The sequence below is a fragment of the Apus apus genome, chromosome 1, assembly GCF_020740795.1.
Source record: "Apus apus isolate bApuApu2 chromosome 1, bApuApu2.pri.cur, whole genome shotgun sequence".
In the NCBI taxonomy this organism is placed as follows: Eukaryota; Metazoa; Chordata; class Aves; order Apodiformes; family Apodidae; genus Apus; species Apus apus.
In genome coordinates this window covers 13,792,229-13,808,444 of record NC_067282.1, presented here as the reverse complement: position 1 = coordinate 13,808,444, position 16,216 = coordinate 13,792,229, and the positions used below count along the sequence as shown (strand labels likewise).

The 16,216-nt window shown below is 37.2% G+C and overlaps 1 protein-coding gene across 2 annotated transcripts in view; it reads right to left on the bottom strand.

Annotated features, from left to right (window-relative positions):
* The window catches only part of ARHGAP42 (Rho GTPase activating protein 42), a 158,302-nt gene that overhangs the window by 117,031 nt on the left and 25,055 nt on the right, over nucleotides 1-16,216 (bottom strand). The window contains exons 2-3 of one of the 2 annotated variants that reach the window (XM_051609092.1): nucleotides 12,030-12,083; nucleotides 1,586-1,681 (exon numbers count right to left, since the gene is read on the bottom strand). In XM_051609092.1, coding sequence (XP_051465052.1) covers nucleotides 1,586-1,673 — 88 coding nt within the window. In that variant the 5' untranslated portion in view covers nucleotides 1,674-1,681; nucleotides 12,030-12,083. The remainder of the gene's footprint in view (nucleotides 1-1,585; nucleotides 1,682-12,029; nucleotides 12,084-16,216) is intronic. The other variant, XM_051609081.1, reaches the window with a different exon arrangement.

Genomic DNA, 16,216 nt, shown 5'->3' with positions numbered 1-16,216 from the left:
GTTAAAGATATGTACAAATTCTAGGTCACTGCTCAAGGGAGATAAAAAATTGAGCCTTACCCTGTAAAAGCACACAGTATCATTCAAGCTCTGTTAGATTTTAATTTGATTCCTGTCAGTTTACCTTTTACTCTTACAAGTACCTTTGATGTACATGACAATCCGTCAAGCAATGGGTGCTTTAGAAGCTAGAAATCTCTTTTTTTGAAGCTCCAAGTGAAATAAATCAGCTGTCAAGATTCATGAAGTCTGTTGTGTTTTTTTTTCCTAAATAGTTTTAAATGCCTGTTTAATGTCCAAACAATGTCTTTTCTTTGCTACATTTAGGTTACAAGTGAAATGAGAGTTATCTTTGTCCTCAGTCACCTCATTTTACATGCAAAACCTTTTAGCTTTAAGAAAGTTACTGACCAAACCTAAGAGATACAACTGAAATATTCTAGTTTAAATGCGTAAAATATGTACAAGGTAACTTTTAACAGCCAAGAAATAATAGGCAGAATGCCAAAGACCACAAACATACAATTCAGTTTTTATATCTTTCCAAGCTTGATACACCTGAAGAATGTATGCAATTCTACATCTGAACAGAAGCAGCTCAGTGTTTTCACTCCCCCACTTGTATACATCAGTAACACTAAATCTCCCCTGCCAAAGGTTAGTGGAAGACAGTGACCAAATACTATTTTTTAAAGTACTAACAAGTCCTACGATCCCTTTTGTACTGCCAAATTATTTATTTTTAGAAGCAACTACTCTAACTACCGTCTTCCTTCCTTTCAGGTGTTTTAGGAGAGAAACGGGGATCATGTGATATGCAAGACTCATGACACTTAATTTAGCCGTTCTGAAAATGGATTATAATCTAAGTTTCTCACCAATGGGAGCTAGAGCACTCCAGCTGCTGTGCTACTGCCCAAACGCATCACTGCAACCATGGCAATGCCTTGCACTAAAGAGTGCCTGAATTTCTGAAACCTGGAAATGTTTTCAGGATTAGGTATGCTGAGGGAAGAGTATTTTCAATATATGAAGGAGGCTTACATTCAAGACAAGATGAGCTGTTCAATCCTGCAAACACAGAAGCTGGGAGTGCACAGAGATGGAACATGAAGTAGCTAATAAATTTTACTGGCAAAAGCTGAGACAACTATGTACTTAGGTATGTGCAAGTTGTAAAGAAAACATTCCTGGGTTTAGACCCTTAGATACTTCCTGTGTCTTACTAGGCACTTAGGTGGTTTTTTTGCACACATACGTAATTTCATAGGAAACATCTATGTATTTTAGTATCCCAACAAAAACTGGCTGCAAATTAAAATTAGCAGCAGAATTTATAAGAATCACAGCTGACTCAATTGACAAAGTACTGTTGAATATTTTGCACTACAATGAACCAACCTATGTCATGAAGACGTTTTTTTACATGTGTATTTAGCATTGCACGATTTGCAATTTTGCTATTTTTGTTATATGCTCCATTAAAGAAAAACTGTTAACTGTCCCATTATAATTGTGATACTCTATTAAATATATAAGAAACAATATAAAATGTTACTGAAACCAGAGTACAGAATGTACTTACCAATATTAATTTCATCATCAGTTTCAGCATCTCCAATACACTCAAACTGGAAATCTTGTAGAGACTGTGAAAATTTTTGTACTGCCATGGATAAATCTGAAATTCAAAAAAAAAGAAAAGAAGAAAATCAGATTTACTACACTAAAACTTCACTGGCACAATGTTTCATGCATTTCTGTATGAAGTTCCCTTTGTAGCATCTTTTTGGACAGTTACTTTATTTAGAAATCCTCATAACCATTTAAAAATCAAAGCACCTGTGATATCTTACAAGCCAAAGAACATGTTAAATATCAGATATCACACACTATAAATAGGTATTATGTTGACAACTAAAGAACTGCTATACTTCTTGAAAAATAATAGATTAGTATAATAAATTAACATCTAGTCATAAATTGCATATGCAAGTAGACCACTGTGGCTGAAAATACTGTAAGATTATTTTACAGATTAAAAAAAAAGCTCATGACAGTTTCTTTCTTAAAAGATTATAAAAATAATTGCCTTCTAACTATTCTAATACACTAAGACATTACACAGTGTTATGTAAAAGGTTTGTAGAAAGAAACTGAAGGAAAAAAATAAACCGCAAGTGCTCACCTATCAACTAGGTTGTCATTAGATTATGACCACCATTTTCACTGAACTACAAAGAGTGACTCTTAAGCCCAAATAAATGTCAAATTAATCAAAATTTCATAGCATAAGATTTTGTTAGAATTATGCACACTCCAACAACACTACCAAAGTAATACATGCAGAATATCAATGTAACCGCAGAAACCTGTTATTTTATTTTTAGGTATATTAATGGCAAATACAGAGATGAATGTGTTAACCAGTCCAGATAAGCCCAGAAAATCAGCAACAATTCTTTATGTCCTAGAGGATGTATCTATGGTATCTATTTTGAGGCTAGGAAAATTGCAATTAAGACTCTGATATCTGCTAAATGTTATAAAAAGTCATGGTAAGGATACGTTATAAACAAAAAGCAAGTCGCAAAGTCTGTTTCAAAAGCATCATGGATCTACCTCCATCCTTGGCAATGTTTAAAAGCCATCTGGACATGGTCCTGGGCAACTGGCTCCAGGTAGCCCTGCCTGAGCAGGGAGGCTGGTTCAGACAGCCTCCAGAGCTCCCTTCCAACATCAGCCATTTTATGATTCTGTGATTTCCTTAATCCTCTGTTCTCGTAAAGCCACAAGTACTCATTTACTCAATGCTAGATGCAAAATTAGAAGGGTAATTTTTTCCTGGCAGGAATAAAACCTAGTACATAAATACACAAAGTGGCCTATGGAGTATATCATTCCAACATGAGAATCAGCAGTCTTTAGACAATATAGACATGAAGAGATTTTTTTCCTTGTATTAGTAAGAAGCTCCATATGTTTATCTGATATATAACTACTGTGCAAAGAATTGAGTAAACAAATCCTGCATCTTTTTTGATTAAATGTATAGAAAACAGGAAAGGTGCTCCCTGCACTACCTGCAGGCCACTATCTCTTTCACCATTTAATATTGCTATGACATCAAAAAAATGAACATTAAAAAATATTAAAAGTTTCCAAGGGAGATTTTAGGTATCTGCCCTAGGTAATTATTTCTTTTAGACATTTAGAAAATGTACCTCCTGTAAAAGAAAGCTGTGGAGTTTACAATTTACAATATTTGAATGTCAAAACATCAAGTAATTTCTTACATCTTTTATCTTTAAATATATATTCTTATATTATTTTTGAATATTCATTCATGTTTACACACTAAACAAAATAATACTTTTTGTATTTTCTGTAGATGAAAAAAAAAAACCTCCATGATAAAGCTTCCTTACATCCACATCCTGGAATTTTCTATATAAACTCTAATTCTATCCAAGAGACACTCTGCCCTTCACAACATACTGACACTGATAATTAAATTAGCTATCAAGCACATTCATCTGTAGTTCCTGACACTGAAGTATTCTCTCATTATCAAAATATACTGTGTTTTCCATTAAGAGACATACAGAATTAATTCATCCTTAGTGAACATCTCCGACTGTGCTGTACATGAAGATTAGATTATTAAATGTATTAACAAATCAGATGATAAACACAGTGTTTCCTACTGTTTGTATAGATGAAAACAAAATAGATCTTCATAAGCTTATAAAGCCCTCAGTTTTATGCAAATACAGCATATTTGATACCTAACTAACTTAGTGTTCTACAGCTGTCAGAAGGACCTAAACTTGAATTTATTCACAGCAGGAATGTTTGAGTTTAAAGGGAAGAAACACAAATTTATTTTTGGCTTCTACACCAACTTACTACACTGAATACTAAACCCTTCTATAAAACTCCTGCATACTAATTTATTCCAAAAAGAATAATATGGCCCTAAGGTGACTGAATGACAAACATTCTATATTGCAACTACACTGAAATTTAAAAATGAGCTATCACTAAAAGGAACACAGACTTATTCCCTTTAATAGGTACCCAATGACTAGCATCTCTGTGAACATGAAAGGAAATGAGGGAGCACGCACTCTCCCCTATCACTCTTCCCCACATGCAGAGTTCAGTGGAACAAATGTCAAGGGAAAGGAAAACATATGATAAAAATATTCAAGGTGGAGTGTCCATTTTATATCCTGGAATAGTCATACATAGATGCTGATCTCCCTTTCACTGTGTCAGCAAATCAGTGTTAGTGTTTGTATGTTTTTAACCTGAAGGTGGTATATTCAACTTCTCTCAGAAAAAGTGGGTATAAATAATGTCTTAAGAATTACAAAGCTCATTAGATAACTTGATAAAATCACTCAGAATTATATCATTTGGAGATTTCTGGCTTTATATGAGACCTATTCTAATAGCTTGAAAATATTAAAAGATACCGTATTAAGGTTGAAGCTGTCTGGAGTACCAAGGAATGAAATCAAGTTCCAAAGTCACATATTCTGTGACACTTATTACAGGTTCTGTACAAAGTTATTTTTACATAAAAATATATATAAAAAAATATTCTACAGACAATTCCAGCTTACTTGGACAGATTCTTAGAGACTGTAATAGAGAGCTTCTCTGTTAGAACTCACAGCTCAACACATCAGTTGGACCAAGGGATCCACAACTCTGGATCAAATGGTGCAATTAGCTACATTAGCTGTAACTAGCAGGTAAAATCCTCTCTTGCTCCCCTTGCCCCCCAAGTGCCTCTGAGCAACAGGTATGAGACTCTCGTTCAGAAGGACCAGTCAAATGAGGATGGGGACAACAGGCAAGCTACACCAGAGTTGTCTACACAGACAAGCCTACTGCCCATATCATCACCACATGCAAAAGGAAGAAAAGAAGGGTTCTAGCTGTAGGAGACATTGTTCTGAGGGGAATAGAGGGTCCAATATGCTGCACAGACCCTCCTCACAAGGAGGTCTGCTGTCTCCCTGGAGCCTGGGTTAAGGACATCACTAGAAAACTTCCTAGCTTAGTGAGGTCCACAGATTACTACCCACTACTTTAAGAGATACAAATACAAAAACTGAATTTAACTAAATTTAAGGGCAATTGCCTCTTCACTCAAGAACAGGCAAATGTTATCACAACCATCTGATCTTGTCCAAACAAAAAAATGAAAAGAGCAGAGAGATGGAGCAAGACCTTTTCCAGCTTTACAAGATGACATTTATGACTGTATATCCCAAAGTCTTAATGTCACAGAGACTTGAATACATCCTGCTCATTCTAGATATAAGAAACTAAATCTCCACACCAAACAAATCACCTCTTTATCATCTGCAAGTTATGTGGCATTACAGGAGTCACTCTTAAGTCAGCTTCTAACATGTACATCTTAATAGTCATTCCCTCTTTTCATGGAGTCCACATGAAACAGGATATTTCAGGATATGTCCCTCTGGGTGCCCGTGAAAGAATGAAAAAGCGCCCTGTTACCCCCCAGTTGACAGAAGGGTGAATTTCTAACTGGCCATTCTGTTGACATTTATTTTCTGACAGCACTTACCTGCACCTTTTTTTTTTTCCTGTTTTCCTCAGTTCCAAAGGAGGATTCAGCCCAATTTCACAGTGAGACATATAATCAAGAGTAGCCATCTACAGGCTGCTTACAGTCAGTGGAAGGAGATAACTGAGACAGAGTTGCCTGTTTTAGTAAGGGTTGAAGCAAGTCAACTGGCTAGCAAGACAGAGGAAGTACTAAAAGAAGCATACTGCAATGTGACGGGAAACAATAAAAGGATAATTGCAGCTTAATTACAAGAAAGTAAAATAACAACAGTATTAAATATGGTGGCACATAATACCAACTATCAGCATCACAATGCTAATGAAAGAATAATAAAAGTCATCATCCATTCAGGAAAGTCACAGACGAATCAGGAAACGTTACTCTATTGTGTTTCTTCCTGAAGTTTATAATTTTGGATCTCTGCTTAACACATATTTATCCAATAAAAATACTGGGAAAAAACTCTGCATTATCCTAGAAGTCAGGATTCTTTAAGATTGATTTTGTTTCAAATTGCCACAGAAAGGATATAATTTGAACTCAATATATTAGCTTATATTAAGCTTCAGATAGGCCCTACACACTAGATACAGGATTATATAACTACTATGCAGTCTCTTTGTATTACTAGAATTGTTTTTCAACTTTCTTATCCTAGATTTGTTAAACAGATTATAAAATACATTTCTATATAGAGCCTGAAGGAGGTGGAGAGAATAATACATTGCAACAAAGCATTGGACGCTATTACCTGAAGGATGAAATAGTGAGTATATTAGTTTTGGCACAGTCCTTCACAACAAGGATCAAGTCCCACAGATATGACAAGATTTCTACAAGTTGGTAAGCACAAAGAATTATTTTGTCTTGGGTGTAGAGGTGGTTGTTCATTTGTTCTTTGCCAGTTTGATGGCTGAATGAAGAAGAGAAAGCCCAAGCTACTAACAGGAGTCAAACAAGCTTCAAAAGTAGAAACTTGATGCACTTGCAAAAGGCCCATATTCCTACCCTAATATCAGTCTGCAAGAAACTGTTCTCAGCAAACACATCAAAGCCAAAGTCTTTCCACTTGTTTACGTACAAAGATGACTTAATTAACAAATGGAGTTCCAATAACCAACACTCATCCTGACTGATGTCAATCATACTGGAAAAGCTTGTATCATTCACTAGGTTAATAATGAAAACCAGCAGTTGAAACCTAGTGAGAAGATTAAACATGCCTAAATGAACTCCTGAGTGCCAGCTGGAATGCAGTAAATGGGACTTCAAACAACAGACGGTTCTGACTAAAATAGTAACAGCAACATATCTGGTGATCTGACACAAAGCTAGTTATTACTGTATGGCTTCAAAGACAGCAGAAGCAAAGGGGAGATGGCTGAGCTGGCAGGATATTAGAGACAATTCTTCAGTCAGCTGAATTTCACGTACATTCACCTTCAGTGTTTCAAACCTTTGGGCAGTTTGATTCCTTTTCCAGATCTGACTAGATGCATTAGTGTCATTCTTGATGAGCTATCTCATTTGGTCATGTGCTGACATATAGGTTTATTAAAACCCAAGCTATTCAACAAAACGAAACATTAAGGAATTGTAACATGCGGATAAAACACAGTAGAAACTGAACAATGTTACCAGAGTCTTGATAAAATGGCATGCTAAAATGCAGAGAACCATTTATCTAGTTCATTGACTTTTACTCCTCAGAACCTGCAAATGAGTCACTGTTGTGGTTTTGTTTTTTTTAATTGCTTTACAAATAAATTTATTTCCTTGATTTACTCAATAAGCAACCCTCATCCTATAATATTTTTTTTTTCTGGCTAAGTTATCTAAACACTTGAAAAAGGAGACTTATAACAGAGACATTACTAATGTGAAATAGCAGCTAAGAGCATGACTTGCAGCAGTTTTACTGCACCAAGTGATAGAAGTGCAGAAACATTTAAAAATTAACACAAGTTGAAAAGGGGCTTTAAGATTTACAAATATAAATCTGTAAACCACTATTCATCCAGAAAAATACCCATGAGGTACATAGCTCCTTAGATTCTTCATTACATGCCCCTTTACTGTGAAGATGAACTGGGAACTGCCTTGGTTTTGTTATTTTTAATGAAAACGAGCTTCACAGAGGAGCTATATCAACAGCCAGAAATAAGCTGAAGGAACAAGAACACCCCACTGAGAAGCACTGAACTTCAACAGCTTCTGTGTTTTCCACAGTCAATTTGATCATAACTAGAACATGTCACAGTGGGACATCTTTTTCCACATCATAGACTGTAAACACAGCAGCTGGCAATACAATTATATTTAGGCAGTATGAATGATTAAGCAGTTAAAAGCAGTGATCATACAAGACTGCTGTATTTCAAACTTCTTCCTGCCTTAAGGGCTTTCTCATTAAAAATTCCAGCTTCACAATTCTCGGTCTTAATTCAGAAAACAGCACTAAAATGCATTTTCTTCATAATTTTAACTTCTACTCTTCATCACTCATTACTGCTTTAAAATGAAAAATAAATTAAAATCTACAGCCACAGGTTAACTGTCACATATAGAAAATCTTTCCATTTCATCATGTATATGCTAGCAGATCAGCACAAGCAAGAAGACCTGTAAAAGACTTAAAAATTAGCCCAAAGCTGCAATGATGAACATGAGGATGCTGGTACTTAGTACTGCAATTAATTTCCTCAAGTGTATATTAAAAGTATTCTGGATTTTGCTGAAAGAACAGGTAACCCCATCTTAACAAAGTATTATCACCATAATACAAGGGCATGCCCATATCATCCATAGTTAGAAAGCAAATTAAAATGCATGTTAACATGCCTTTTAAACATAAACAAAAATCTGAATAGTCAGCTGATAAAGCTTCTGCCATCTTCCGTTTCAAGTGACTTTCAGACTAGAGTCTGTCCTACCACACGTGATTCACAGCTTATACCATTGCATGGAGTACTGTCCACAGCACTTCTATTTTAGAAGAGTATTTGATGAAATAATTTACATAAACACACACTTGTTACTCTTTATCCCTCAGCTGAATTAATTTGTGGATCAAACAAACTTTTCTGATTATCAGATAAAATAAATAAATAAAAGAACTCTCCACTTATTAGTGATCACATTTTTTCCCAAATTTCTACAGAATTTAATTTGGCAAAACACCAAGCAAGCTGGCACAGAGTAAAGCCTATCTGCAGGGGCAGATGGAGCTAATGCTGGCCACCTGCCATAATGACTTCTAAAGAAGCCACAAGAAAAGACCACATGGAAATACAGAATCCAGAGCCCAGTGCCAAAGATTTTGCAGCACAAGGGCTATTGCTCTGTATTAACACAGTCTTTCATCATTGCTATCAATGCACTCTTTATCCCCTTTTTTTGCTAGCTTCATGGATATGTATTCTTTGCCAGCTTGCTATTCATGGAACAATAATAACCAACCAAAATAAACAACCCCTACCCCAACAATCCTGTATTACTTTTCCACCTTATGCTCACTGTTTCGCCCTTAATTTCAGGGAAGCTAATTTCTTTCTCACACTCCCTGTGGAAAGGACAACAGCAGATATGTCAACACACAGCCCATGCATTGCTGCATTCTTCTGGGGTTAAATAAAGCACTATAGCAGTTCAACATTTTTCAGTGTTATTTTCTTACTCATTAATATTTCCATGAGAAAAGTGTCCAATTTATTTTCTCATTCTAGCAAGCACTGAGAAATTCCCTTGATCAAATGCAACAAAATCCCCACTTTCTTAACACTATGATGCAAGAGCTACTGAAAAGTCTGCACCATCAAACTTCACAGCTATTCATAACAACATTTTTAAGTTCTAACTTCCTTAATGTTAGAAACCTGTAAAAGATGTTGGATATATTTAGCATTACTCTATGGTTAAGAACTGAATTCAACACATTATTGAATAAGACACCCCAATAACAGAACAGTGATATTTTTATTAAGAAGGGGATAATTTTAGGCCACATTTTCATGCTTACTTGACAAAAATCAAACTGAAACTCACTAGAAACATAACTGTTGAACCAAATAATGTTATACAAACAAAAGACAAAGTTGGTAATATTTCATGCCTCCTTTCACTATTCCTCTCCTAACCTTAAAAATTACTTTGTAGTTGTGGAAACCTGACCTTATTCAGAGAAAAAGAGAAAGAAGTTAATTTTAGTTTAGTATGCAAAAGCTGTAAAAGACTCTATGACTATTAACTCATTTTGTCTTTGCAGTTATAAAAGAATGAAAATGCAACTAAAAATTACTGCCTTGTAACCATTGATACAGAGGACACCACACAGTATGTACTGCATATCTGCTTCTCTTAAAGGCACATTTATAGAATCATAGAATGGTTAAGGTTGGAAGGGACCTTAGAGATCACCAGGTTCCAACCTCCCTGCTAAGAGCAGAGACACCTCACACTAGACCAGGCTGCACAAAGCTTCATCCAACCTGGCCTTAAGCACCTCCATAGAGGGGGCATCAACAACCTCCCTGGGCAACCTATTCCAGCATCTTACTGTCCTCATGGCGAAGGGTTTCTTCCTGATGTCTAACCTGAGTCTATCTTCTTGCAGTTTAAAACCATTACCCCTTGTCCTATCACTACTCTGTCTGGTGAAATGCTCCTCCCCAGCTTTTCTGTAGGCCCCTTTCAAATACTGGAAAGCCACTGTAAGGTCTCGCCAGAGCCTTTTCTTCTCCAGGTTGAACAGCCCCAACTCCCTCAGCCTGTCTTCATAGCAGAGGTGCTCCAGACCTTTGATCATCTTCATGGCCCTTCTCCGGACCCTCTCCAACAGCTCCATGGCTTTTCTGTGCTGAGGGCTCCAGAGCTGTACACAGCACTCCATGTGAAGCCTCACCAGAGCAGAGGGGCAGAATCAGCTCCCTGACCCTGCTGGCCACACTTCTTTTGATGCAGCCCAGGGTGTGGTTGGTCCTCTAGGCTGCAAGTACACACTGGCGGCTCTTGTCGAGCTTCTCATCGACTACCACCCAGAAGTCCTTCTCCTCGGGACTGCTCTCCAGCCATTCTACCCCCAGCCTGTATTTATGCCTGGGGTTGTGCCGACCCAGGTGCAGGACCCTGCACTTGGCCTTGTTGAACTTCATGAGGTTGGCATTGGCCCACCTCTCCTACCTGTCTAGGTCCCTCTGGATGGCGTCCCTTCCCTCTAGGGTGTCAACTACTCCACACAGGTTGGTATCATCAGCAAATTTGCTGAGGATACACTCAATCCCACTGTCCATGTCTCCAACAAAGATGTTAAACACCACTGGTTCCAATACTGACCCCTGAGGAAAACACTCATCAGTTACCTCCACTTGGACACTGAACCATTGACCACAACTGATGGTATGACCATGCAGCCAATCTCTTATCCACCGAGTGGTCCATCTGTCAAATCCATGTCTCCTTAGTTTGGAGACCAGGATGTCATGTGGGACAATGTCAAATGTCTTGCACAAATACAGGCAAATGACGTCAGTTGCTCTGCCACCACCCACCATCTCGGTAGCTTTGTCATAGATGGCCACCAAATTGGTTAGGCATGATTTGCCCTTAGGGAGCCACGCCGGCTGTCACCAATCACCTCCTTATTTTCAATGTGCCTTACCAGATTTTCCAGGATAATCTGTTCAATGACCTTGCTGGGCACAGAGGTGAGACTGACTGGCCTGTAGTCTCCCAGGTCTTCCTTTTTCATGACTTTATAGCTCTTTGCCATATTAACTGGTGTAATTTTATTTTCTTTCAGTAGCCCCACATTCTTGTATTTTATTTCTTATTACCTTATTGCTACAAAATATTTTTTTCTTACTCAATAGCTTAGTTTATAAGAATGTTGAACAATAATGTTGCATTTGATTAGAAAACAAACTGGCTCTGCAGGGAATTACTAGGGTTTAAATCTTCCATTCATGAAGTCATATTGATAGAATTAATCTAATAACAAAACCTTTACAAGTATAACCGCATGGTTAAAAGCAGAATAGAAAATTTTCCTTCACTATCAATTGCAGTATTTTGAATATTTTTCACAAATATAGCTAAAAGTTTCAGAAAGGATTTGATTTCATTTTACTTTTGAAGTTATATAGATTTGCTGTAGGGTACAACTTACTACTATTTCTAGTATGTGGTTATGTTTTTCAAAGTTACACTCAACCGAAACATTTCTACACAATGCCAGTTTTGCAGATACTCTTATTTTACTTCAGTAAACTCTCTGGACAAGATCCATAGTAAGGATTCCAGTATTTCCAATACAGGAGTTTTCCAGTATTTTTTCTCTGTTAGAGAAGAATAAATCTGTGAAAACAAGCACATTTCCCTGCTTTTTCAATTCTCAAATAATTGAAAATAAGTACTCACTCACCTGCACTTTTTCACTGCTTCCCTGTGTTCAGTGATAACACCATTCCGTGGTTCTCTATCAGGAAGATCACAACTCTTTAGCCTAACTTTTACATTTAGTGAAGCACATGAAACATACCTGAGAAGAAGCTAACATTGTATCTGATACATACAGCAAATAATCACTCCTTAACCCCCATAGTTTAAAGATTTATGTGACATTCACGTTGCTTACTTCATGTGAGAACCATGTACCACTCTTTTATCAAGCCTCCTGCCTTTCAGTACTTTTTTCTACACTTTTCAGGGAGATGCAACTCTGGGGGTCTCCAACTTACTATATGTATCAAAAGACTCTGGGCCATGGGGGCAAACACGATGTTGTAGCTGAGCCATATGATGAATCCTTCATTTGTATAGTCTTCATCATACACTAATTCTCACATTACAAAGCAATATTAACATTAGTACACCTGAGGTCCGTGTAAACATCTCAAGTTAGCATAACTCAAGGCTGCTCTAAAAATCTCAGATGTAAGTGTACATCTTTCAGGTGTCTGTAGTGCTAATGCAGATAGCATACCAAGGCATTCAAGGACACATAGCCATGTGAAACTGCTTGGCAATATCAAAACACTGCATACATGCAGGTTCTCCTTCCTTTTTCAAAAACAATTAATCTCAAGTTTGTTTCAACAGTCATTTGAATGTCAAAAAACTTAAGTATCAGCTTTAGTGTAAGATTATGCAGAACTTCTAAAGGACTGGAAAAAGTTGGAATGTTACCTTTTTCCCCCTGCACTTTTTTTTTTCTTTTAGTTTGTTTTGTTGTGGATTTTTTTATCTTCTTCTATATAATTGTGCTTTAACTTTATGAAAATTTTCCAACACTTCATTATCCATCCTAGGTTCCTACACTTTCTTGCCTGCAATTTTGCTTTGACCCTCAACATACTTTATCTCACTCCTTCTGGGGATTTCAAATGCTCTTTTATGATCTTCCACATTCCTCCCTAACCCCATGTATGTTTATTTCCCAGAACAGTATCAGCCTTTTCCAGGGAGCTGAGTCCACAGCCCAACTTTCCACCCCCACCCCCCGTCTTTTCACTGATACATGGTTTATCAGGCTTGCTCCGTCATTTCTCTCTCCTCTTGGTACATCCCAGAAAGGGTGAGCAGTGAGCAGGCGGAGAAGCATCACAAAGAAGGGACAGAAAACTAAGAGCATATGCTGCTAGAGGCTGAAAAAGCACAGTGACTTCCTGTCTGGCAACCAAGCAGTTGCCAGAAAAAAAACACTGGAATTCCCAGATTCCTAATGCAACATAAGGTATTGGTGCATCAGATAGTCTTTTAGTCGCACTTTAAAACACAGTTTTCTCTGTTTGTTTGTAGTCTTACAATGCATCCAGATAAACGTTTAAAACTGCATGTGCCTAGTTACATGGCAGTGAAATGCAAAGCAACTATATCATTTCCCAATATAATTAAAGCCTATGCTGTAACACATTTGTTAGGAGCCACAGTTCTGACTATTTGGGCAAGATGAGTTCTGTGCTGCATACCTGCACACACAGAATAAAAATGCAATTTCCCCACTGCCACCCCCACTCAAATATCTATCCAGGGGAATAGGGTTAGCTGGTTCTGGTATGAACAGGGAGCTATTAAGAAACAGCTTTTAGGAAATCCAAGAACAAAACACTAACGAAATTATCATGCAGATCTTTCAGCAGTAAAATTGCAATATATCTTTAAATTCTTTTATGTGCCATGATTTTTACATTAAGTAGATTTCCCTGTTCTGCAAAGGGAGCTGCTTGAAGGAGGATTGGTCACACTGGCCTGTGCTGGATGGCGGGGGAGGGATGAAAGGAATGAAAGCAGTTATCAAGGCATTTGTAAGTAGTGAGCTCTTGGAACAACATTAGAGTTGAGGGTCATGGGAAACAGAAGCTTTGCTCACCCTTCTTCCTGGCAAAGTTTTCTGCACTTGGACAATAAAGTAAAATATTTTGTAAGAACAGAAGGAGAAGAGGGGGAAAAAATTAAAATGTGTATATTTAGCTCATTAAAAAAAACACAAACCAACAAACAAAAAACCCACAAAAAAAACTCCAAAAAACCTACCACTTCACTTTTAAAGGAAATGAAACACTTTCTATATGAAACTCTTTCAGTCTCTTAGAGCTCAGGAACACACCACTTGATTAGATTCCTTTGATCAGACAACTAATATCACAGTCACATGTACTTCAGTATTGCATCGATCAGGGTTGTGTGGGGTGATTTTTTCCCTAACACAGACACACAAACAAACAAACAAAAATGGAAGTAATATTCATTTAGAGTCATATAAGCACTTCCAGGCATGGTGCACATAACTGAAACCCCAAATCAAGCAGCATTTTGTCCAGTGAAGTTAAATGGCTCTAAATGTCTTTAGCAAATTTGGCCTAAAGGAGCTTCTAGTTCTCAGACAGGCTATCATAGAGCAAATTCACTACATAACTACCTCTCACTGCTTAGGGAGAATGGATACCAAGCACATCAGTTTTATACAGCAAATTAGCTTAATATGCTGGTTAAATCCTCTTCTACCTTTCAAGTATGAAAGGAATTCAGAAAACGCAGAGATGAGAGCGATGAAAGCCTTGAAGATACATTTTTGAGGGTTTAAATTCAGTCACTTGCAGCATTCTAAACTCGAAAATCTGTTACCAAAATACCTACATGTTAATAAGGAAGGGGAACGGGAGAATCAGCCAAAGTAAATACGATTCTTTAAAAAATGAAATGCTGTACCACAAATCTGCTTCAGCAGGTGAGCTCCTGTTTGCAAAGCTCAGGAATCAGTCAGAGAGGGCAAGAAATAAACCCTGTAAAAAGCAATAATCATATGAAGGTTTCTCTCTATGTACAAAACTATTTCAAAGAGCAGGCTCTTTGCATTTTACAGAAAAGAGAAATATCCCTCATATTCATTTCATTGGACTGTTTTACTTAATTAATTCCTTAGAAAAAAAAAAGAAATTTTAATGAACTTCCACTGAAGTGTGCCTAGTTTTTTTTAATTCAAATAACTTGCAAGAAGGATCAGCTGGGCTTCCACATATTTCACTCACTGTTTTTTTTTCAACTTTTGTTTATCTGGAATTTTGTTCTACTTTCCTGTCACAAAAAGATTTAGGAACATATGACAACATTTTGTTATCTTCCTGGCAGAGTGATATCCTTTACTTAATAATCTTACCATCCATTAGTACTAGTAGTGTTTATATTACAGCGTGTGTAATGAGTTCTGAACTAATTATTATCACTCACCAATGAGACTTTGTCATTTAAACAGATAACTAATAACTAGGTTGCTTTATTATTACACACTCAGGCCCAGCCAAGAAAAAAATTAAAATATTAGTAATTATTTGAAACCAGAGAGAAACACACTCAACCTGAAAAAAATAATTCAGGAGCTGTAAGGGGACTACTAATGTCACAAGCAGTGCAGAAATGGTGGCTGTCTCTTCCAAAGTAAAAACAAAAGGCTATCTAACACAGCAAGAAGCAAGCTCAAAACAAAGAAAGAAGATGCTTTTTTCATAAAATGCACACTGAAGTCACGAAGCTCCCTGCCACCGGATGTGTGGATATTAAAAATTTATGTGGGTTCAAGGAAGGACTAGACAAGCTCACAGAAGAAAAATCCACTGAGAGCTATTAAAGACATAACCCCTTGCTCAGGAAATCTTTAAACCCCAAAGCACCAGAGGCAGCAGAACCACTACATGCTGGTTGCTCTTATTCTCTACCCTAGGCAGTGTGGCAGGAGAGAAAAGTAACTCACAGCACAGCTCTTATTCTTATCTGAAGACAGGATGTAACACCAGATAAGCCTCAGGTCCATTCTTTTGCTCTTTGTAGGAAGATTTGCACATGTACATTTTGCAATAGCTTGAATGACTCAAGACACCGTTGACTGATCACCACCATCTGCTAGTATAAGATTATCACTCTCATGGTTGAGCCACGACAACATCATGGGTAAGCACTTTAGCCACCTCTCTAGGGTCACCTATTTTAGTAACAGACAACAAAAAGGAGGAGGAGCCGAGTTAATGCTGCAAAATTAAGGATCATGAAGGTGTTCTGTCTTGCTAGTCTAACCATGGGATATGTTCTTCAGGGAATCAATGATGATGGGCAGTT